This window comes from Pelobates fuscus, chromosome 4 (genome assembly GCF_036172605.1).
Source record: "Pelobates fuscus isolate aPelFus1 chromosome 4, aPelFus1.pri, whole genome shotgun sequence".
Lineage (NCBI taxonomy): Eukaryota > Metazoa > Chordata > Amphibia > Anura > Pelobatidae > Pelobates > Pelobates fuscus.
In genome coordinates this window covers 370567477-370593634 of record NC_086320.1, presented here as the reverse complement: position 1 = coordinate 370593634, position 26158 = coordinate 370567477, and the positions used below count along the sequence as shown (strand labels likewise).

The following is a 26158-nucleotide window of genomic DNA, read 5'->3' as shown; positions in this document are numbered from 1 at the left end:
AGACCAAAGCAGACGGTGAAGGATCGAGGAATTTATTACCAGTTTAGGAGCCACAGAAATGAGTGTCTCCCAAAATGTTTCTAACCAGCTATCAGAGCACATGATATTTCATGACCAATTATTCCAAATATTAACTTTTATTCCGTAAGGAGTCCACGTAGAAACATCTTCTCAGAGATAAAATCTTCTTATAAATTGTATCTATGGCTGCCTAATTCACCATGTTTTTTCTGGAAAGATATTAGTTACCGCTACATGTTGTATGATATATCAATGTAGAATATATATATATATATATATTTATATGCTGAAGACGACCAATTCATTAATTTATCTCATTAATTCTCTCATTAATCGCAAGCATGTGAATAGGCGGCACCTTTCCTGACAGCACATGGACAGTAGATCTGAGTGCTGTAGGTGTATAACAGATGCCCATATCAAAGCTAAGAATCTATGATTCAATTTATATTATTCCAACCCTTTGATTACCAGAGTTGTACCCAATGAATGCAAAGCCCCTGACAGTCAAAGGGTTTAAAGCCCTTGAACGCACTGTTGTAGAGTGCAAATCAATTCTGTGCAATGCAAAGCCTGGTACTCGAGGGGGTTAAAGACTACTTGTAACCCTGTTATATCAAAATGGAGCGTAGGGGTGTAAGTTTTACGGGGCCTGAGAACCATTGCAACCTCCATTTTATCTGGTGGTCTAGCGGACGTGCAGAAGATCTGTCATCCTTTGACAATCTGGTATACCAGGAAGCTGGAACGGCTTCAGCATAGGTACGTACAGAACCGACGCACCATCTCCCCCCGCTTGACACAGACTGAGGCAGAGAACATGTCACTAGTAAAAGCTTCCTCTGCTTTTAAGCCAATAAGACAATTACTTTTAAAGACAGGAAATTAAAGTGTAAGCTTATCTGCACACTTTTATGGCCATTGGAGTGATACTAAAAAACCTCCAGTTATTTAAATGTTCATAGTGTTTGGAATAGCGTGCAGGTAACTTTTTTTCTTTTCTATGTATTGGGACCGATGTGTCTTGTAGTCATTGCTGCCGGCCAGGAGTAGTGGAAGTATGAGTGCAGGGCTTTATCTAGTAGGAATTATGGCTCTGGAATTAATTCACATTAAGTCATAATATATATAGATAATGGAAGTGCACTCAACCCTTCGTCATGGAATCCAGGGTACTCCAATGGACAAGTCCCAGTACCAAAATGGACCAAATGTAAAATTATTAAATGTAGAAAATAATCCAGGCACTCCAACGAATTCCAAAATCAAGGCAATTTTATTAGAACCAGGAACGACACAGCAAAGTTTCGACCCCAGCTTGACAAAGGCCCTAAGGCAGTGATGGCGAACCTTTTTGAGCCTGAGTGCCCAAACCGCAATACATGACATTTTTTTTCCTCAAAGTACCAACACGGCAATTAAACCTGAATACTGAGGTTTGAGTTTAGAAAAAACAATTCGTACAGTTGTCCGAACTAATTAACAACTTTTGTTTTAAAAGAAGAACACAACAACAGAGAGTTCAATTATACAAATTTTAAATAATGATATAAATAGATAAAATTAAGCTTATATTTATTAGTATCTCCAACAAATGGAATACACACACACACACACACACAGGCTGCTGAATATATACACACACACACAGTCTGCTGAATACACATACAGACAGACTGCTGAGTACACACACAGACAGACTGCTGAGTACACACACAGACATACTGCTGAATACACACACAGTCTGCTGAATACATACACACTTCGCTGAATACATACTCACACACTCCGCTGAATACATACACACACACAGTCCACTGAATACACACACTGCTGAAGACACACACACAGACTGCTGAATACATACGCACACACAGACTGCTGAATACACGCACACACAGACTGCTGAATACACGCACACACAGACTGCTGAATACAAACACACACACAGCCTGCTGAATACATACACACGCACACACAGACTGCTGAATACACGCACACACAGACTGCTGAATACACGCACACACAGACTGCTGAATACACGCACACACAGACTGCTGAATACACACACACATACTGCATTGAGGGGTGCAGTGTATGTGTGTGTGTGAGAGGTGCTGTGTGTCTGTGTGAGGGGTGCTGTGTGTGTGTGTGTGTGTGGGGTGCTGTGCTGTGTGGGAAGGTAGGGGTGCTGTGCTGTGTTGGGGTAGGAGTGCTGTGCTGTGTGCGGGGTAGGAGTGCTGTGCTGTGGGGGGTAGCGGTGCTGAGCAGAGGTAGGGGTGTTGTGCTGTGGGGGTAGGGGTGCTGTGTGTGTGTTGGGGGTAGGGGTGCTGTGTGTGTGGGGGGACTAGGGGTGCTGTGTGTGTGGGGGGGGAGTAGGGGTGCTGTGTGTGTGGGGGGGGGGGAGTAGGGGTGCTGTGTGTGTGTGTGTTGGGGAGTAGCCAGCGGGAGGGATCTGTGAAGCAGCTCCCCTGTTCTCCTGCGCGATGCTGTGTGGAGCGTTGCCATGGTAACGCGCGACAATGCTCCACATAGCTTGCTCGCGGGAGGACAGAGGAGCTGCTTCACAGATCCCTCCCCCTGCCTCCCGAGCGGGAAGCAAAGTAGGCTCCTGCCGTTTTGGGCAGGCAGGTGCCTATTCTGCATTGATGACGAACCTATGGCCACGTGCCCACAGAGAGGGCCCGGCGTGCCACCTATGGCACGCGTGCCATAGGTTCGCCATCACTGCCCTAAGGGGTCAAAATGTTGCTGTGTAGTTCCTGGTTCTTATAAAATTGCCTTGATTTTGGAATTCGTTGGAGTGCCTGGATTATTTTCTACATTTATTAAGTCATAATATGACTCTTTAAAATCCTCTGAGGGTCAATAAACTGACCTTCAAAGTCATCAAAAACATTTAATGATAGAAACCCTTTGTAAATAGTAATTTATTGTAATTCAAATAACAGTTGTACTGGCTGCAGTAACACCAAAAAACACAATAATTTCTGATTTTAAAACTTTGTTAATGAAAGACTATTTAGAGTAAACCCATCACGACTTACACTGGGCACCTAACTTGTGGCAGCCATTTTGAAAAGATTAATTTGATGCCAAACCGACAATAATTTATTCCACTATTTATATGGAAAGAAAATGGTCGTCTTAGTGTGGGCAGCTTTGATTAATGTGACAATCTATTCCCCTCTTTTGTTAATTTGTTTCACTGATTTTACAGAGGGCAGCCATCTTGAATTCGATTTTAAGGTTAGCCGTCCCCATTAATTTCATCCCACTAGAGGTTTCCACTGCTTTGGTGGGATCTCATTTGTGTATCAAGCAGGCACGTTCAGGATTGCTGCGTGAAAAAATATTTGTTGGAAAAAAGCTCCGTGTGGGAATCAAATAATGCTGACATGATAATTTCCAAACTATTTATTACTTCAAAAATTAAAAAAAAAAAAAAAATAAACTAAAAAATCTTAAATAATATATTAATGGACTTTAAAAAAGACCAAACTCCAACAAAGACTTTATATCAACAACAGACCACAACCCCATAGTTATTGATAGCATTTAAAAAAAAAAGTTTCTATATATTTTTGGATAATGTGCTCCGAAGGCGCCTGTTTGCCATATTTCCCAGAATTCCTCTGACCACTCCCTGATCAGATACATGTAAGGCTGTGGCCTGTAGTTGTGGGAGGGGTTACCCAGCCTATAAAACGACTGGTAACCCTCCTACTTGGGCCCCCGCCGATCGCTTGGCCCACCCTTCACTCCCTTTATTACATCATTAACCCGGTAGACCCTTTTTATTTTCAGGCCTAACTGCCCGTTGGTTTCGGCACACCACAACCGACTTACTCATCTATTTGTCTTTTGTCTCCGAACACAAATATATTATATGCAGGAACTAAAGCTGGACATTGGGACAGGCCCCTGAAATCAGAACTGTCCTGCTAATAGTAGAACTGTTGGGAGACATGGATAACCAAAAAGGGTGCGATAATGGGCCGATCGGCCAAGTACCGATAGAAGCATTTCCGCGCCATTTAGTTCATAGAGCAAGTGAGAAAAAGTTACATATAGAGTGAAAAAGAGGAGGCAAGTTTTATTTTATTTTTAAATTCAAAAGGACGGCTGCTTACTCTAAATATTTATTTTTAATTGTAGAATGTTTCTTTAAAATACATATCCTGGGGGGGCGGAGCCAACAGCCGAGCCGACAGGTCGCATCTACTGAGAGCTCCGAGCTATATCAGCACAAAGAGCCAAAACAACGATTAATTTCACCCCCCAAATAGCAAACAAAGCTGACCTGCATCAACAAACATCGCAGCAATGGGCAGGAAAACAAAAAAGCAGAAATCAGAGATGCCCCGGCCGGGTACAAGCATTGGGGACCTATGGAGGCGAGCACATGGCGCCCTGGAGCCCAATATGGCCGACTATATGGATGAACTCGACGATTCCGACGAACAGCCCTCAGACCCTGAAGACATGGGCTTGCCCAGGGCACCGGCACCGATACCACCAAAACCGCAGCCGGACACGGCACCAGTCACAAAGGCCGAAATGCGGGAGCTACTGGCCGAACTCCGCCGGAACATACAGGCCGATGTGGCAGACATGCGGAGGGACATTAAAAGCCTGACAGACCGCATGGCATCGGTGGAGCAAGACTCCCTCACCCACACGCAGCAAATGAAGGAGCTACAACAGGAGGTAAACTCACTACACCAACAGCACCGGATGGTGGAACAAAAAATGGCGGTCATGGAAGACTCGCGCCGTGCCCACAATATAAAGATCAGAGGCATAGCAGAGTCGGCCCCAGACACTGAACTACCCCACATCATAAGGCGTCTCGTTAGCAAGATGCTCCCGCCGAAACAGGCTAAGGGAGTGAGCCTGGATGGAGTATTTAGAATACCTAAGCCGACGACGGCCCCGAAAGCGGCGCCCAGAGACATAATAGTAAAATTCCAAAAGCGACAGGACAAAGAGGCAATCATGCAAGCCAGCAGAGGTACCGCACCATATGCCTTTGAGGAGATGTCCCTCACATTTTTTGCGGACTTATCCAGGGGAACAATGGCCTGGCGAGCAGCACTCCGGCCCTTCACCTCCTTACTCCGCACACACGGTATCAGGTACCAATGGCGCCCACCCCACAAGCTACAGGTCCTCCACGAAGAAACCGCATATCTAATCTCGGATCTGCAGGAGGCGATCAGGCACCTACCACTCTTGGGCCTCCCGCAAGACTCTATACCGCAACACCATAAGACCTCTAAGCCCCACGAGTGGAACCCTGCCACCTCAGAGACTTTTGTCCCGCGAAAGACCACCCAGGCTGCACAGAAAATAGCCCAAGCCTGAAGGCCCCCCGTGGACTAACAGGGCCAAATCGCCCGTAGTTATAACTTTCTACTTTTGTATGAATAGCAGTATTTATTCTGCACGACAACATATAGCCATGCTCACTCCACCCAGCTACACGACACTAGGGCTGCCAAGCCGCACGCATCGCCCTCACCGAGCGAAAATGGCTTCATTTGCCGAAATTTGGCCCGCAGTCTAGTATAGCGCCATACTCGCTCAGGGCATACCCTGCTAGCAATGCGAATCACCCCGCCACAAGCCACATCACACACACAACAGGGGACACCCACCCCCTTCCATCAAGGGAACTCAGAATACCTTATCGCTCCTACACATTACTCACCCAACACACTCACAGGCAGTCTACTAGATGCCCGTGCTTCCTCCTCAACAATGCCGACCCAGCCTTAAAGCTATAATAGTCTCCATTATGGTATCTGGCGGTAACCTGCACGGATCCAATTCTAGTTTTAGTTTTATTTTGCCGATCCCGGTTCCAGGGTCCGCCTTTCATATACATGGCAGGGCTTGTACATATATCTATATCAATACCTACATGTCTATATGTTTTTCCGTGTTTTTTCTTTTTATGTTTTCCTTCCTACTTGTGAAATACTACCGTGCTCACAGTTGATGTATCAGAAAGCTAAATATGCCTAACGAACTCGACCGCACAGCGCTTAGACTCTAAATGTTGGGCGTTTCATTGTTATTTGTTTTAGTTTGTGTTTTTTTTTTTTTTTTAAACCTATACTTAATATGTAGTATTACCGTGTGTCTCCTCTCAATAGCCTCAGTGCATCTCGCCTACTGGCAAAGGGACAGTTGTCCACATATATATGACATTTCCACCTTATCGGTGGGTTAAGCTTGATTTATGACTCCTCTAGCTAGCCTATTCCATATGGGACACGCGCCTATTAACAAGATAGGTATGCCCACACTAAGTGCTCTGAGGACCATCTCGTTTTGCTAATACTTGTGTCCTACAGTTACTTAAAAATTTTCACATAGTCCAGTCGGTAACCAAACTGAATGTCTACTGCAAACTAGCAATCTGGAAATATACTGTCTAGCCTATAGTACTCATCTCATTAACAAAAAAAAGTGCTTACGTTTCAAGTCCATGAAAATGTTATGCTTGTTTTATTGTATGCTTGTCAAAGCTGTTGTGGCCTTGCAAAGCTATCTGTAATACTCAGCACACAAAAATAAAGAATTTAAAAAAAAAAAAAAAAAAATACATATCCTGGACTCTTTATTAGTTAAACGTAAATAATGAATTTATAAAACACAAGTCATTTCTTTTTCACAGGTAGTTTAATTCCAGATGAACAGACACTGTGGGGGCAGGAGGGGCACTGTGTAGATTTCCCAAGAGAAGAGAGGAAGGTTCACGTCACTGACAATACAATAGCCATTTCTAATTGACCAGTCATAATCAATTAATATCATGCAGCATCTACGTCCGGTTTTCACACTTTTTCTAATGATCTACTAATGTGAGACATTATTGGGCATTTTCCAAGCATATGCTGTGTATCCTGCAAAGGGAATTGGCATTTAATTGCAGATTGTAATGTCATACTTGGCTGAATTAGTGATTAAACCGTCACTATAACAGCATTGAGGTGAAAAATGTCACACTTTGCAGTCTCATTGATGTCAAAGCAGCCACAACACAATTCTTTCTTCATTAATCCAGAGATTACTATTTTAAAAAAAAGAAAATTTAACTTGTCTATCACCTTCGAGTTTTTTAGTCTTCAACAACAACTTCAAAAAACGACTCCCGATTTTTGTGGTTTTTTTCAGTTGTTGAATTATGTTAGTTGTGTGCTACTAATTATCTCTGCAAATCCCAACACTTTGCCTATATGTGCATAGGTTCACCGCGTGTCTCCATTCATGGTTTTATGAATGAAGCAATAGATGTAATTGCGCATCAAAATCGCCTCAGGACTGACTTTGATAGAAAACTGTTAGACATATACAGTTATTTACTAAAATGAGAGAGTTCAAAGTGAATTTCAAATTTATGGTCAGAGTAGCTTAACTGGAAGCACAGCTGACATTTTCCAGATTGGCTATTTTAAATTTAAAGGGAGACTATAGTCACCAAAACAATTGGAGCTTAATTAAGCAGTGTTGGTGTATAGATCATGCTTCTGGAGTTTCACTGCTCAATTTATTGCAATTTAGTAGTTAAAGCACGTTTGTTTCTGTCTATACAGCCCTAGCCATACCTCCCCTGGCTGTGACTGAAACAGCCTGCATGAAAACAAAAATGGTTTCATTTTCAATCAGATGTAACTTACTTTAAAAGTGTTAATTTCCTGCTCTGTAAATTGAACTTTGATTACATACAGGATGCTCCTGCAAAATACAGGATCTGGCAATTTATTAGCAGAGCAGAAGATTAGAAATTCTAAATTAAACAGAATTTGTGATAAAGGAAGTGTAAACATTAGATGACTCCTTACAGGAAGTGTTTAGGATGGCTGTGTAAGTCACATGGAAGGAGGTGTGACTAGGGCTGTATGAACAAAGTGATTTAATTCCTAAATGAAACAGAATTGAGCAGTGAGACTTCGGGGGCATGATCTGTACATCAAAACTGATTCATTAAGCTAAAGTTGCTTTGGTGCCTATAGTGTCCCTTTAAATTTGGAATTCACTTTGAATTCTCACTTTAGTGAATAACTATCCTAGTGTGCTCCTACCCAGGGGAAAGTGGCATGCAGTTATTGGTACGGTTATGGTGGTAACGCTATTGAATAAATAGGTAGGCTTATTTGTTACATCAATTTTTAAAATTTGACATTATTAAAAGGGAAATTAGGGGTAGAAAACAAATCCTATTTGTAATGCATTATATAAATAATGGATTAAGTAAATAAATAAAAAAGGACTCTTACCATCACAGTGTCCTGTCCTGTTGTTGCACAGTTTAGCGAGGCTGTCTGTAGCTGCAGCCAGACCTCTACACTGCTAGTAGTTTACACACAGCCTTGTTTACCGTATACCAAACTTAGCTGTTTGTAGCAATTTACAGAGTCACAGACCGAGAATGTCCGCAACTTGGCTCTCTCTCTATTGGTAGATGAAAGAACTCAGTCTGATGATGCAAAATAATGATGGCGCTTAGATTGACTTTTAAAACAACTAGTCACTATCTAATGGCACAAGACAGGACTGTCCCTCCTCCTCTTCGCCCTTGCATTAGAACCTCTACTCCAGGCTCTACGCAAACACCCCAACATTCAGGGAGTACGCATTAGGGTTCGGGAGTTCCTGGCCTCGGCATACGCTGACGATGTCCTCCTGTCCCTCACCTCCCCAGTCGCCTCCATGCGAGCGGTCCAGGAAACCCTGTCGCAATTCAGCCCACTTTCAGGATATAAGACCAACATGTCTAAGTCCAGCGCTCTTCCTATGCGAATGTCACCAGAAGACATAGCTCACATACACAGGGACCACAGCATCCACATCACAACACAATCCATTACATACCTGGGCATCCAATTGACTGTTGCCCCCTCTAGGATGCACAAGTACAACTACCCCCCCATGCAGTGGCGTACACACACTCCATGGGGCCCCGGTGCGAAACTGATCCGTGGCCCCCCCACCGTGAACCTCTCCCCCCTGACTGTGGGCCCCTCCCCCCGAAACATACATACAGACACAAACACATACACACACCCCCGACAGACACATACATACAGAGACACACACGCAGACACATACATACAGAGACACACACAGACACATACAGAGACACAGACACACACATACATACACAGACATACAGATACACACATACAGAAACAGACACACACACACAGAGACACAGACACACAATCATACACACATACAGAGACACAGACACAAACATACATACACAGTCATACATACAGACACACACACACACAGACAAAGACACAGACATACATACACACAGAGGCACAGACACACACATACATACACACACACACACACACACACAGAGACACAGACATAGATATGGATACACACACACACACACACACAGAGAGAGAGACAGACATACATACAGATACACACACACATACACAGACATACACACAGATACAGACACAGACATACACACATACAGAGACACAGACATGCATACACACATACAGAAACACAGACACAGACATACATACACACATACAGAGACACAGACATACATACACACAGACACAGACATACATACACACATACAGAGACACAGACATACATACATACATACATACATACATACATACATACAGAGACACAAATACACAAAATGATTCCTACCATGTGTGGGTCCAGTGGTGGCTCAGCCTGATGGGAGTCAGAGTTCCCACTCTGACTCCCTCCATCCTTTTCTTTTTCCAGGCCCTCCCACTCCACACCACACCTCCAAAAAGTCATAGGCGACTTCATATGGCAAAACAAGATACACTGGGTATCGAGACATATACTGTAACGCCCAAAAAGGATGGGCGGCCTAGGCCTGCCCAACATATACTGTTATTACCTGGCTGCCCAGCTGGCCCAGATAGCAATGTGGCACTCCCCAATGGAGATGAGAAAATGGGTAGAATTGGAGTCCCTCCTAATGGGAGCTGACCTACCGCAATACATTATCTGGGTACCAAAGGACCTTAGACCCATAATGCGAACAAATTGCCCAGCCATCACTGACTCCATACATATATGGGACAGATCAGCCCAGAAATATCGACTATCCTCATCTCCATCCCCACTCATGCCTTCCTTGAGAAATAGGGCTTTCACCCCAGGTTTAATGGCACGTGACTTTAGACACATTGAACAGACAGGCTTGCAGAGAATCTGCCAACTGTATGTAGATGGCTCCATCATACCCTTCGATACCATCTGGCAGGGACACCACCTAATCCCAGCTGATTTCTTCAGATACCTTCAGATCACAGACTACGCTAGGCAACCGCACATAAAAACAACCGCACTCACAGCCTCCACCTTTTACGAAACCATATGTCTAAGAGAACAAACCCTTAGAGGCCTCATCACACTGCTTTACACTCAGCTGTGCTCCGAAACTACAGAATGGGGCAGCTTAGCATATACCGCCCTTGGGAGAGAGACCTGGCTGGTGCTGGAGGAGGTGGAGTGGCAGGACATCTGGGAAGCAACAGCCACATCTTCCATATGCGTCTCCATGCAGGAACTGTCTTTTAAAACCCAGTTCAGATGGTATACCACCCCGGTACAGCTCTATCGCATGCAAAAGACACCATCGGACCTCTGCTGGAGAAATTGTGACCTGAGAGGCACATACATACATATGTGGTGGGAATGCCCCAAAATCAATGCCCCACCTTCCCTGGACCCATGGATGTACCTCCTAAACAGACCAATAGAGGACTGGCCCAGATATGACATAAAACTGTTCCACAAAATCACACTGGCAGCCAGACAAGCTTTGGCGCAACATTGGCTAAAACTACAACCCCCCAGATCAGTGCTTGGGAAAATAAAGGATAGCCACCTTATGGACGACCTCACAGCCAGGGTACGAGGCACCCAAAATAAATTTGAGAGGACTTGGGGACTGTGGAGGGAATGCCCTCTGGCAGACTAAAAGATCTGACGTGCTGTAGATGACAGATATATTGAGCGGAAGGGCTAGACCACCCAGGGTGGTGGACCTCAGAGCAGGGGCTCGCTGTGGCGCACGCCCCCTCTCCCCTCTGCCTCTCCCCTCCCTCGGCCTCCCCCCCGATGCCTGGTCCACTCTCTTCACCCACTATACCTCTCTATACTCTACTCTACTCCCCTCTCTCTCTAATACTATGGTCCTCTCTCTCTACAAGGACCCTCTTTATACATAAACAGCACACATAGGCATAGCTAGCTCACAGACGCCCATAATGGGCTAAGACACCTACTTAGTGGTCCCATTGCAGATTAGAAGGCGTTAGGGGATATGCTGTTTTTTCCACTGAACCTTAGGTGAATCGGATTCAGGTTTTGGGAGACAACACTCCTCACTATAATGATGGCATACCACACCAAGATCAGCCACAGGGATCACTATCCCATCCAAAATCCCCACCGCACTACCAGATATTCTCCACATGCCTATACCCACTGTCTAACCCTAACAATACATTAGGTTTGGCACTCCTGAATGCCTACGCATGCCTACTGTTTAGCCAGCCATCTGCGGCCATACTACTGCGCATTAAAAAAACACAAAATTGATAGCACATATGTGATGACAGTCTCTTTTGAAAAATATTATCCACCAAGCACATTACGTTCACTTCGAAACGGCACTGCCTACTGTGTTACACCCTTGTAGTGTTAATCATTTCTGTATTCTATTACGGCTTGTGCTCAAGCCTGATCATCCTGTATTGTCATATTTTTTCCTGTCAAACAAAAATAAAGAATAAAAAAAAAAAAACAACAACTAGGAGACGAAGGAGAGGATAGAACTGTCCTTGCTGCATAACGTTTGCAAAAAAATGTAAATTGTTATGGTGTTTGGAGTATCTCTTTAGTTAGACTATAATCAAAAGTAACAAGTAACTAATCTGAAACCTGGACTATGAGAATAGATCAAATATTCTATCTAAAGACCTAGCCCAGTCTGATCTTACACATTGAACCTAGCAATTCAATACAAAATGGTACAACCTAAATGTCTACCACTTTTGGTGAATAAACCCACATGTATTTTATTTAAATTGTCGCCTGCAACACTCACAGAGAGAGAGAGAGAGAGAGAGAGGCATCTACTACAGATGTCAGTTGTTCTAAAATTATTGTTGGCTGCTGATAATGGGAGCTTCAGTGACTGCTGTGATATTGCCATTGTTTAATGTTGGCATTAATATAGTCTTTCAGGACAATAAAGCAGAAATGAAACTAGTTTTTCATTTGAGCTGATCTCATTTATTGCACAATGAGCTATTTGATTTGCCATCAAAATGGTGGGAAGATCTGGCCAGTGAGTAGCTCCTGAGTATTGAAGTTGGCAACTTTGCCTGAACATGTCACCCTTAATTGAGAGAAAAAAAATTGCAGAGCAGGAACGAGGAGAGATCCGGAGTGTTCTGTGCCATTATACATCATCTGCTTGTATCGTGCAAACTCTGAGCAGATACACGGCATATGACGACCGGGGACCAAATAACCATGAATGAACATTTGAATTCACTGTGGATTTTGTTCAAAGGGAGGGTATCATAGCCTTTTAAAGGTCATATACATTTAAAATGCTACTATACCAATGACAGAGGGCACGCCTGATATGCAAGGCAATTCTGTCTGTACATTCTGCTAGTATAAAACATGCAAATGTATACTTAAAGAGCCCAGAGTGCAACCTTCGGGCACTCCATATGTTGTGGACTACATCTCCCATAATGCTCTTGCAGTCATAGCGCTAGCAAAGCATCAGGGGAGGTGTAGTCTACAATATTGGGTGTGCCAAAGGGTCTATCGTATTAGTTCCCATGGGGTTTACTCCACATTTAACACTTCACAGCAGATTATCAATTCTTTTTGCTCGAATCAAGTCGTTGTTACAAGCACTTTGTGATTAGCAGGCCTGCAATTCCTAAACCTATAGGGACAAAATATGTAAAGGGGTTTAACATTTACACCAGTAGTTTATTTTCTAAAACAAGCAGAAGTTCTAAAGCCCCCCGAAATGTCTTTAAAATGTGATAACTAACACACATAAAGAGGATGTTTAAAGCAGTACATGATTTTTTTTTTTTGAAGGCCTATTTAACTTATAAATAGATTTTTCTTTTTTGGAAATTGAGACAAATGGCGGTCTGTGCCAATAAACTTCGAATGAGTTCCATGTTCACAGTGAAGTTACCCATTTTAAAAAAAAAAGCAGATGAGGTACAAAACGAAGAGTAGACGATCATGAAGAATCGCGATCGAGAAAAGGTTGTGTCACTTCTTAACTAAGAATATAGAATTAAGAATCAGTAGATATCCTAAAAAGCCTTTTTACCCCAAATAAAGCTCTGCTATTTATATTGCCTTATTGCTGTTAAATATAACTGCTTCTGAAGCATAACCTTACAATTGTTTTTGTACCACGTCTGCATGATTGTCATACATGCATGCTGTTATAACTACCTCCCTCTGTATTTAATACTTGTTTGTGTGTGTCTGTTGCAATAACCAGCTGGCATATATGTGCTTTATTCATTATACTTAATGGACGATGACATTGTTATCACAAAAAATGGAAAATTGTTTCTGAGAATATTGGTTTTTGTTTTGTTTTTTAATTTAGGATTTCTGTGTTAGATTGATACATTGTATTTAGAAAGTATTTAGAAAATTGGGCAGACTAGACGGGTCGAATGGTTCTTATCTGCCGTCACATTCTTTGTTTCTATGTTTCTATTGATATACTTTAGATTTTTTTTACATTTTTTTAGCTTTGTTATGTACAGGTGATCTAATCTTTTCACTGGGTTTGTTCGTCCCTGCTGTATTTGGTTCTTCACAAACATGAAACATTACATTTTGTTGTGTACAAATGATATGCTTTGTACCAGCAAAGTTATATCCTCTTCAAAATTCATTTTAGCAATTTAAACATTAAATCTGAAATAAATGGATTTCATCTAAAGGGTTTGGGAAAAGGGAAAATAACTACAGATAATGCTGAGGTAGTCATGGTTAATGACAGGGATACAGTGGTCAAGATTTATCAAAGTGTTCTGTTCTAAAACGGGATCTAAAGTTCTAAAAGTGGGGCAGTCACTACGGAAACAGTGGAACAGCAAGCATATTCCAATAATGAATCCTACATTTACATTTTCGATCAGCTTTCTAGTACAGAACACTTCACTAAATGTCCTAATTGTTTCAAAGGGCTGCAAGACTGGAGAGAGGAAGAGCTGGTGACAAGGGGTCTCCCAACTCTTAGAACATGGGCTTGCTTTTTCAAAATATCAAGCAACGCATATGTGATGTGTATGTAACTCAAACATCCCCTTTGGGGGAGCGTCACCATATGAGAAGCCAACGTGATCCTAGAAATAAGGTTATTGAATCCAAAATGATATTGGTTTTTCATTACAAACATCTAGAACTTGTTCGTCAACCAGGTGCAGATCTAGACCCGGGGAACAAAGGGTCCCCAGTCTGATGATTTGCATTCTACACATTCACCAGCAAGTTAATACTGGCCAGTTACTTACTGAATTCCAGTTTCATCTTAACATTGTTATAATGACATTTTGATTGTTTTTCTCACACTCTGGGAGTTTGTTACGTTCAAAGACACCACCGCTGTTCTATTGTCTTTGGTGTCTTCACATTAACGTGGCTGTTTTGGTTTGTCTTATAAAACAATTGTGCTGCAAATTAATGTATGCTACTTACAGAGTACAATATATTCACTAGTGTGTTTTTTTTTGCTCTAAAAAAATTAATTGATGTTTAACATTGATCTATATGTCTATCTATCTATCTATCTATCTATCTATCTATCTATCTAATTTATCTCTCTATATATCCTGTAAGGGTGCTCATATGACATGGTAAAGCCAAGATTAGTTCAATAATGTAGTGAGAAATTCTAAACCACATGTACCTATGTGCAATGGTATTTATAATATTTTAAACTAAAACATTTAGTAATATCATTTTGTTGACACATTGGAAGCATTAAATATTTTCTTTTGCTAACACTGACTTCCAAATGCAGTCTGAAGTTTGCTATATATTGATAATGCTAAATGTCCTTGTTAGTCTAGGAATAAACTTGTATAAGATGGCATAACCATGAGCGATGGGTATCCTTTGGGTAAAATTCGATGTAACTAAGGGTCACCATCAGAAAGTGATTAAAGGGAAACTGTCACCTCCCCTAATTTATAATATTACTGGTATGTTTACTTATGCCTATACTTCACAAATATGTGTTTGTGAAGTATGAAAAATAAAATGAAATGTAAAAATCACACCCATTTTTTCCTCTTTTATTCTGCAACTGGGCGCCTCTATTTTGGCGTCCTTTTAATCATTGCAAAAAGCTTGTTCCTTTCACTGGCGGTCCACGTAGGGAAAGCAAACATTTGCAATGTCCGTCCTGGCTTTGCCGTCTCTGAACTGAATTATGATGTAATTTGCTAAATCTTTAAAACAAATTTAAAAGTAAACAGAACATCTCATAAAAAAAGTTATAGGCCATTTTCTACGTTTAACCAACGATGTAAACTCCAGAGACATGAAAGTGTCCCTTTAAACATGCTGGTATTAAAGAAGGTATGAAATGTCGAGCATTACCAACCCATCAGTAGTTATATGTAGCTTTCAAAATCCCTAAACTGATGTGTTAATACAGCAATATGCATGTGATGGTGACCCACTATAATTTGGAGATTGTAATAAACCTATAGCCAATTTCATATGTCATTACAAATCTGCAGAGGCACAATCTATAACACTTTGTATATTGTGTTGGACAATAGTATGAAATAATATAAGTTGATACGTGTCTGCATGTACATAAACATTTCTATAAATTCAGGCAAATAGGTTCTCATTTTATTATGTAAAGTATATTGAAAAAACAAACAAAAAAATGACTTTATATCCTCTGCAAAATTGCATTAAGATTTTTTTTTTTTTGGTAGCAAATTCTAGAATTAGATTGATTCTATGTAACGAGATTTCTCTGCGAAAAATAAATCCATTGAGGGTCTCTTTGCTTGATTTTATAAACATAAAATATCAAAGGGTATGTTAGCATGATGTACAAAACTCGAGATCATATCTAACTCAGGCTTCAATTTACTAAGTTTTCCAAATTATTCAACACTGTTTGAAATACTTCTGAAATTATTTACCGACAGAACTCACTATTATCTTCTATGTTTTGATTTTTTAGTAGATAATTTAGAACGTTTTTTTCCAACAGTATTGAATCATTTTCAAAGCTTACTAAATGAAGGCCATTTTTAGAAATGAGTTAGAACAAGATTTAGAATAAAATAAACTCAAAATAAATGTTGTGTATTAATATTTAAATAATGGTTTATATCTTCGTCAATTAGTGGTTTTGTTATTTTGTGTGTAGTTACTTTAGTAGATAAAAGGCTCCTCCAAGTGACTTACTCCTTGGATCATGGATACATTGTATTCTTGTTTCAAGTCATTATATCCTTGATTTGAAAAAACATTAAGAAGTACCACTGTGAAGTATCACTGCAGACTCTCTAGTTTCTTGTGGTGCTTCCCAACAGGGTCAACAAGACCTTCCGCAAAGCATCCAGCTCTTCGCAGTGAAGGATGCAAAAGGAAGACAACAAATTTAATCAGAAAAATGTAACTACACAAAAAATAACTATTAAAAAAAGTGATAATTATTCACTATTCATCTACTTTTTCTTTAAATGAACACAAAATCAGGCTAAGACGAATTGTTGTATTAAATGCCATGATAAAATTCAACTAATTTTCTTTTTTGTTTTGTCCAAGGTTGTAGTAAATGCCCTAATCGGGGCCATTCCATCCATCATGAATGTCCTTCTGGTCTGTTTGATTTTCTGGCTCATTTTTAGCATTATGGGAGTGAATTTATTTGCCGGCAAATTTGGCAGATGTGTTAATGCCACAACAAAGGAACAATTGTCTCACGAGTTTGTTGAGAACAAGACCCAGTGTGATGAATTGGGTGAAGCTGTAGCCTACTGGACTAAGGAGAAAGTCAACTTTGACAATGTTGGAGCTGGTTATTTGGCATTACTACAAGTGGTACGTGAGAGTTTCTTTTTCTCTATAAACAGTTTGATCGTTTTTAATTTGGGGTTAAATTATCACCGTAGGGTGATGGTTTGATGGTTCTGTGTTTTTGTTAAAGTTGGGTTTATACAAATTTGCTGCTGGATGTTCATTGATAACATTTTAATAAATTGAAAATGTGCCTAGCAAAAGCTTTTATAATAGAAAGGAGGAACATATTTCAGGGAGCTAAACAGGGTATAACATTCGAACCCCTATCCCTCCCTGTATCCCACTCTCCCAAATGTCATTACCAGAGTTTGTTTCTCTAAATAATGTAAATCCAAACAATACCCCAAAATTATCGACAGCAATCAACAATATTTTTTTCTTTTTTACTTTTTTAATACACTGTTCATGTAAATCTGAATACAGTAATAGTCCAGACACTATGCTTCTTGTAAATGCCCCACCCCAATCCCTGTCTCCCATCATTCTGTTAAGCTGTTGCCTCTGTAGTTACTTAATGTCTGTTTTGAAAATAAATGTTATGTTCTGTACTACATGTAACGGACCGTTTCAGCAGACAAGGGGTTAAATCCGTTTAGGCGATAATCCCCTTTTCTAGAGACAGGCACAGCTACTGCAGAACATCAAACTCCTGATCTGGATACGAAATACCACTCCGAACTGGAACAGCTGAACAAGAAAAGCATACAATCCGCTTACACTCTTGGCAGTCAGCTTACAATCCAATTCCCCCCAAGAACGAGACGACACTTCATTTTGAGGGTTAAACAGGAACTCTGGACTGGCTCATCCAGCCTGGCTTTTATTTCCAACTCACACATACAGGCCACACCCAGGGGGAGGCATAAAAGAACCAATGACATAGATGTTACCTCCCACACATCCCCTCCCCTTAGTGTGACACATAATCCCATTATGCATACAGAGTAAAATATACTTTTACACAACTTTCATAACTTTAAAACCATACATCACATTCACATAAAAATACATATCCACAATCAATCCATTCAGGGGAACAACATATTAAAAAATGGCATGAATCCGACCAGGGGTTTAAAAGTTACTAAAAGTATCTTTTGGGCCCTGGCTTGCAGCATGGCACAATCTGGCTCAAACAGAAGTAAAACATCCCCCACAATGCATCCCGGCTTCCTCCCTTCTGCCCTGGAGATAATTGGAGAAGTAATCCAATTATCTAGGACTAGAATCAGACTCCATTAACCACATGGTTGCAAAAAGACAGTAAAAGACATAAAATTACATACTGATACATTTAACACATAAAACACACATTTCTACATATCCCCAGTTTAACTGAACACATAAATACCTACATAATATTTAAGACAGTATTACTGTGATATGTTACAAAGTCTTAAAGGGACATTAGTCCCAAAAGTCCCAATATGTCCATCACTGATTTTAAAGGGCCAGTAGCAGCAATATAAATTATTACATGCCCAAATATAGTGTTTATAGAGCAATATGTCCATGGGCCGTAGTCGCAGGGCAGGAGGCTAGCAACCAGGCTTCTCCAGTTCACAGTGGCGAAGTTGGTTTCGCCACAATTCTCCCCTTTACCAATTAGACTAACAGGGTATCTGACCTCCTGCCGGTCAGTGCCCTGGTTAGTCCAGCAACCCACCCACAAAACAGAAATAGTAGAGCAGCCCACCCACAATAAATAGTTACTACACCTGGGTGAGGGAGGATCTTGTCCGGGTTCAGGTGCCTCACCACGGCTGTATGGGGGGCTGGTAGGCTGCCTTGGTGGGTTGCTGAGGGGGCAGAGACCAGCGGTACTCTGTCCTGTTGCCAGCACTACCACGGGAGTAGTCTGGTTGGAGCCTGGTTGCTGGAGACCGACTGTCTCCCCTTTGGATATATCGCTCTGTGGCTGGGGAACAGGACCGACCGTCCCTACCCCTGGTGCTGTAAGTGCAGAGACTACGGTCCCATCTGCACAGCTGTGGGGCTTAACATCTCCCCTTGGTGGGTTAGGCTGCCGCTGGAGAGAGGGTGTAACAAGCTCCTCTCTCTGGATGGTAAACTGCCGCTGGGAAGAGGGGTTAGCAGGCTCCTCTCCCTGGCACTCTCTCTGCTGGTGGAAAGGGGAACCAGCTGTCTCCCCTTTCATTCTCTGGTCCGGCTGCTGGGGTGCGAGACTGACTGTCTCTGCTCCCTGCAGGACACACTGCCGCTGGGCAGGATGTACGACACCATCAGCTCCCTGGGGTACACACTGCCGCTGGGGAGGGAGGACGCTGTTCTCCTCTCCCTTCACTTCACACTGCCTTCTTGGCATATCACTTTGCTGCTGGGGGGCAGGAACAACTACCTCTGCCCCCTGTAGCTCAGCCTGCCGCTGTGGAGGAAGGACTGCACCTTCGGCTCCCTGGGGTACACACTGCCGCTGGGGAGGATGGACGACACCATCAGCTCCCTGGGTTACACACTGCCGCTGGGGAGGAAGGACTGCACCTTCGGCTCCCTGGGACACACACGGCCGCTGGGGAGGATGGACGACACCATCAGCTCCCTGGGGTACACACTGCCGCTGAGGAGGGAGGACGATGCTCTCCTCTCCCTTCACTTCACACTGCCTTCTTGGCATATCACTTTGCTGCTGGGGGGCAGGAACAACTACCTCTGCCCCCTGTAACTCAGCCTGCCGCTGGGGAGGAAGGACTGCACCTTCGGCTCCCTGGGACACACACGGCCGCTGGGGAGGATGGACGACACCATCAGCTCCCTGGGGTACACACTGCCGCTGGGGAGGGAGGACGCTGCTCTCCTCTCCCTTCACTTCACACTGCCTTCTTGGCATATCACTTTGCTGCTGGGAGGCAGGAACAACTACCTCTGCCCCCTGTGACTCAGCCTGCCGCTGGGGAGGAAGGACTGCACCTTTGGCTCCCTGGGACACACACGGCCGCTGGGGAGGATGGACGACACCATCAGCTCCCTGGGGTACACACTGCCGCTGGGGAGGGAGGACGCTGCTCTCCTCTCCTTTCACTTCACACTGCCTTCTTGGCATATCACTTTGCTGCTGGGGGGCAGGAACAACTACCTCTGCCCCCTGTAACTCAGCCTGCCGCTGGGGAGGATGGACGACACCATCAGCTCCCTGGGGTACACACTGCCGTTGGGGATCTGGGCCGACTGCCCAACATCCCTGTAGGGCCGGTAGAGAGACCTCGGTCCCATCTCCACCTGCCTGCTGGGGGCCTTTCCAGTACCACTCCATGCAGTCCTCTACTTTGGGTTTCTCTGGTTTGTGTTGGAGGAGGATATCGGCTACCTCATCTTCTTGACCACGACTCACCATTAACAGGATGAAATCGTGCTCGAGATCACGTGACCTCTGGTTCTCTTCAAGCAGTTGCTGTATAGCTGCATCAACAATCACCTTCAGGGGATTCGGGTCATATTTGGCTATTCTCCTCATTACCTCAGTAGCAAACTCTACGCCTTCATATCGATAGAACATGACTGCTGGTGGGGACGCTGTACGAGTACTGGCGTTGCCCTTACTTTGTAATCCAGGAATGGTGTTGTCTGTAGCTGTCCCTCTGGTTGTAGGAACGATCCCGCCGCTTGCCACCAATTGTAACGGACCGTTTCAGCAGACAAGGGGTTAAATCCGTTTAGGTGATAATCCCCTTTTCTAGAGACAGGCACAGCTACTGCAGAACATCAAACTCCTGATCTGGATACGAAATACCACTCCGAACTGGAACAGCTGAACAAGAAAAGCATACAATCCGCTTACACTCTTGGCAGTCAGCTTACAATCCAATTCCCCCCAAGAACGAGACGACACTTCATTTTGAGGGTTAAACAGGAACTCTGGACTGGCTCATCCAGCCTGGCTTTTATTTCCAACTCACACATACAGGCCACACCCAGGGGGAGGCATAAAAGAACCAATGACATAGATGTTACCTCCCACACATCCCCTCCCCTTAGTGTGACACATAATCCCATTATGCATACAGAGTAAAATATACTTTTACACAACTTTCATAACTTTAAAACCATACATCACATTCACATAAAAATACATATCCACAATCAATCCATTCAGGGGAACAACATATTAAAAAATGGCATGAATCCGACCAGGGGTTTAAAAGTTACTAAAAGTATCTTTTGGGCCCTGGCTTGCAGCATGGCACAATCTGGCTCAAACAGAAGTAAAACATCCCCCACAATGCATCCCGGCTTCCTCCCTTCTGCCCTGGAGATAATTGGAGAAGTAATCCAATTATCTAGGACTAGAGTCAGACTCCATTAACCACATGGTTGCAAAAAGACAGTAAAAGACATAAAATTACATACTGATACATTTAACACATAAAACACACATTTCTACATATCCCCAGTTTAACTGAACACATAAATACCTACATAATATTTAAGACAGTATTACTGTGATATGATACAAAGTCTTAAAGGGACATTAGTCCCAAAAGTCCCAATATGTCCATCACTGATTTTAAAGGGCCAGTAGCAGCAATATAAATTATTACATGCCCAAATATAGTGTTTATAGAGCAATATGTCCATGGGCCGTAGTCGCAGGGCAGGAGGCTAGCAACCAGGCTTCTCCAGTTCACAGTGGCGAAGTTGGTTTCGCCACACTACAAATCCCATAAGTTCCTGTTGGAGCCTGTTTTAATTTGGAAGTGCCAAAGATTTGGCGCTGTGAAATTCTCCATAACCCAGTGCAATACATTCTTCCACCATACATATGTTTGGGCAAATAATGAGGACTAATTTGAAAACAGTAAACTGTAGTGGCTATGGTGTTTGGAATATCCCTTTAATGCTTACTATACTGATTACATTAAGTATAAAGTGGATATCAGAAGTCTATACACGTATAAATTACACCTTCAATGACATTCAATGACACAAAGTTGAAATAGACAAGACAAAATTAAGATATATATATTTTTTATCATTACTAAGCTTTTGTAATCAGCAATGCTGAAAAAAAATATATATTATTTTGAATAATTAAGAAATAATAAAAAATAAAAAAAAACGGTTCAAGGTTCGTGTTCCCTCATCTGTCTGGTGAGCAGTCTCCGAGATGTTGTGATCTTCACAATATTCTGGTGGAGCCTTACTTGAAATTTCTTAATAATGACAATCTGTGTGTTTCATATCATTTATAAAGCCTGTAATAAGATCGCTCACCTGATAGAACACATTAAGCAATATTACTCCCAGTAATGTGTCTGAGTGTATAACAGAGTTCCACAGCAATAATACTCCCAGTAATGTGTCTGAGTGTATAACAGAGCTCCACAGCAATAATACTCCCAGTAATGTTTCTGAGTGTGTAACAGAGCTCCACAGCAATATTACTCCCAGTAATGTGTCTGACTTTATAACAGAGCTCCACAGCAATAATACTCCCAGTAATGTGTCTGAGTGTATAACAGAGCTCCACAGCAATAATTCTCCCAGTAATGTGTCTGAGTGTATAAAAGAGTTCCACAGTAATAATACTCCCAGTAATGTATCTGAGTGTATAACAGAGCTCCACAGCAATAATACTCTCAGTAATGTGTCTGAGTGTATAACAGAGCTCCACAGTAATAATACTCCCAGTAATGTGTATACAGAGCTCCACAGCAATAATACTCCCAGTAATGTGTCTGAGTGTATAACAGAGCTTCACAGTAATAATACTCCCAGTAATGTGTCTGAGTGTATAACAGAGCTCCACAGCAATAATACTCCCAGTAATGTGTCTGAGTGTATAACAGAGCTCCACAGCAATAATACTCCCAGTAATGTGTCTGAGTGTATAACAGAGCTCCACCGCAATCATACTCCCAGTAATGTGTCTGAGTGTATAACAGAGCTCCACAGCAATATTACTCCCAGTAATGTGTCTGAGTGTATAACAGAGCTCCCCAGCAATAATGCTCCCAGTAATGTGTCTGAGTGTATAACAGAGCTCCACAGCAATAATACTCCCAGTAATGTGTCTGAGTGTATAACAGAGCTCCACAGCAATAATACTCCCAGTAATGTGTCTGAGTGTATAACAGAGCTCCACCGCAATCATACTCCCAGTAATGTGTCTGAGTGTATAACAGAGCTCCACAGCAATATTACTCCCAGTAATGTGTCTGAGTGTATAACAGAGCTCCCCAGCAATAATGCTCCCAGTAATGTGTCTGAGTGTATAACAGAGCTCCACAGCAATAATACTCCCAGTAATGTGTCTGAGTGTATAACAGAGCTCCACAGCAATAATACTCCCAGTAATGTGTCTGAGTGTATAACAGAGCTCCACCGCAATCATACTCCCAGTAATGTGTCTGAGTGTATAACAGAGCTCCACAGCAATATTACTCCCAGTAATGTGTCTGAGTGTATAACAGAGCTCCCCAGCAATAATGCTCCCAGTAATGTGTCTGAGTGTATAACAGAGCTCCACAGCAATAATACTCCCAGTAATGTGTCTGAGTGTATAACAGAGCTCCACCGCAATCATACTCCCAGTAATGTGTCTGAGTGTATAACAGAGATCCACAGCAATATTACTCCCAGTAATGTGTCTGAGTGTATAACAGAGCTCCACCGCAATAATACTCCCAGTAATGTGTCTGAGTGTATAACAGAGCCCCACAGCTATAATACTCCCAGTAATGTGTCTGAGTGTATAACAGAGCTCCACAGCAATAATACTCCCAGTAATGTGTCTGAGTGTATAACAGAGCTCCACAGCAATAATACTCCCAGTAATGTGTCTGAGTGTATAACAGAGCTCCACAGCAATAATACTCCCAGTAATGTGTCTGAGTGTATAACAGAGCTCCACCGCAATCATACTCCCAATAATGTGTCTGAGTGTATAACAGAGCTCCACAGCAATATTACTCCCAGTAATGTGTCTGAGTGTATAACAGAGCTCCACAGCAATAATACTCCCAGTAATGTGTCTGAGTGTATAACAGAGCTCCACAGCAATAATACTCCCAGTAATGTGTCTGAGTGTATAACAGAGCTCCACCGCAATCATACTCCCAATAATGTGTCTGAGTGTATAACAGAGCTCCACAGCAATATTACTCCCAGTAATGTGTGTGAGTGTATAACAGAGCTCCACAGCAATAATACTCCCAGTAATGTGTGTGAGTGTATAACAGAGCTCCACAGCAATAATACTCCCAGTAATGTGTCTGAGTGTATAACAGAGCTCCACAGCAATATTACTCCCAGTAATGTGTGTGAGTGTATAACAGAGCTCCACCGCAATAATACTCCCAGTAATGTGTGTGAGTGTATAACAGAGCTCCACAGCAATAATACTCCCAGTAATGTGTCTGAGTGTATAACAGAGCCCCACCGCAATCATACTCCCAGTAATGTGACTGAGTGTATAACAGAGCTCCGCAGCAATAATACTCCCAGTAATGTGTCTGAGTGTATAACAGAGCTCCACAGTAATAATACTCCCAGTAATGTGTCTGAGTGTATAACAGAGCTCCACAGTAATAATACTCCCAGTAATGTGTCTGAGTGTATAACAGAGCTCTACAGCAATAATACTCCCAGTAATGTGTCTGAGTGTAAAACAGAGCCCCACAGCAATAATACTCCCAGTAATGTGACTGAGTGTATAACAGAGCTCCACAGCAATAATACTCCCAGTAATGTGTCTGAGTGTATAACAGAGCCCCACAGCAATCATACTCCCAGTAATGTGACTGAGTGTATAACAGAGCTCCGCAGCAATAATACTCCCAGTAATGTCTGAGTGTATAACAGAGCTCCACAGTAATAATACTCCCAGTAATGTGTCTGAGTGTATAACAGAGCTCCACAGCAATAATACTCCCAGTAATGTGTCTGAGTGTATAACAGAGCTCCACACCAATAATACTCCCAGTAATGTGTCTGAGTGTATAACAGAGCTCCACAGCAATAATACTCCCAGTAATGTGTCTGAGTGTAAAACAGAGCTCCGCAGCAATAATACTCCCAGTAATGTGTCTGAGTGTATAACAGAGCTCCGCAGCAATAATACTCCCAGTAATGTGTCTTTAAACTACAATAAATGTGTTTAGAAACCAGTCTGTGTAAATATGATACGTTGTCCTTGTTCTACGTTACATTTAATTTGTATAAATTGTTAAGTCCCCTAAAATTTCTCAGAACAGCCCCACCCCTGACTATATATATATATAAGAGAGAGATAGATGGATGTGCAGTGACGGCTTGGTTATCGCTTTGTTCATTATAAGATGGAACACATTCCGTTGTTGGCGTTAATATGTCTCTGCAGAGCAATATAGGAATGCACTGTGCATGCTGGCCTGCTCCGCTCACTGTAGGATATTTGGTCCACGGTGCAGGTTTGCCAACATTGACATGGTTTTTTAGTAATGTATTATTTACATAGACACGGTGCTAATTACTGCAATATGTAATCTGCAGACATGGTGATGCTTTTTTGGCACTGTGTCATCGATTTTGTCAGAGTTTTACTTCTCCATTGTTTGTGTTGTTTCCCCTTGCGGAGAGCCACAGCTGTTTCTTTTTTAGGAGCAGAATGGGAGGCATTGTAAAAAGTCTTTTTAGAGAAACCTTTTCACCATTATAAATTGAACGTTTAATGCTAATTTAGGGATTTATGTAAGAACCCGGAGCTGTGCCGGCTCTCATTTCAAATATACATATGCTATTCATCATTTTGATATAAGAGGGTAATATGTAACAAATACTGCTAATAGTATAGCATGTAAAGCAGTTAGTTGAATGCATTTGAACTAATTATATGATGTGTTTTCTGTAGGCCACATTTAAAGGATGGATGAACATAATGTACGCAGCCGTGGATTCGCGTGAAAAGGTTGGTCTATAATGTGGTATTATTGTCACTTGACTTGGAGTTTCATCTTATTACAAACTGACGTTTGTTCGAATTTGGGCTGATTGG

General features: G+C 42.2%; 1 protein-coding gene across 3 annotated transcripts in view; it reads left to right on the top strand.

Moving 5' to 3' along the window:
• LOC134609180 (sodium channel protein type 4 subunit alpha-like) overlaps positions 1–26158 on the top strand; it is a 362813-nt gene that overhangs the window by 322840 nt on the left and 13815 nt on the right. For all 3 annotated transcript variants that reach the window (XM_063452713.1, XM_063452712.1, XM_063452711.1), the window contains 2 exons: positions 16915–17190; positions 26015–26071. In XM_063452713.1, coding sequence (XP_063308783.1) covers positions 16915–17190; positions 26015–26071 — 333 coding nt within the window. The remainder of the gene's footprint in view (positions 1–16914; positions 17191–26014; positions 26072–26158) is intronic.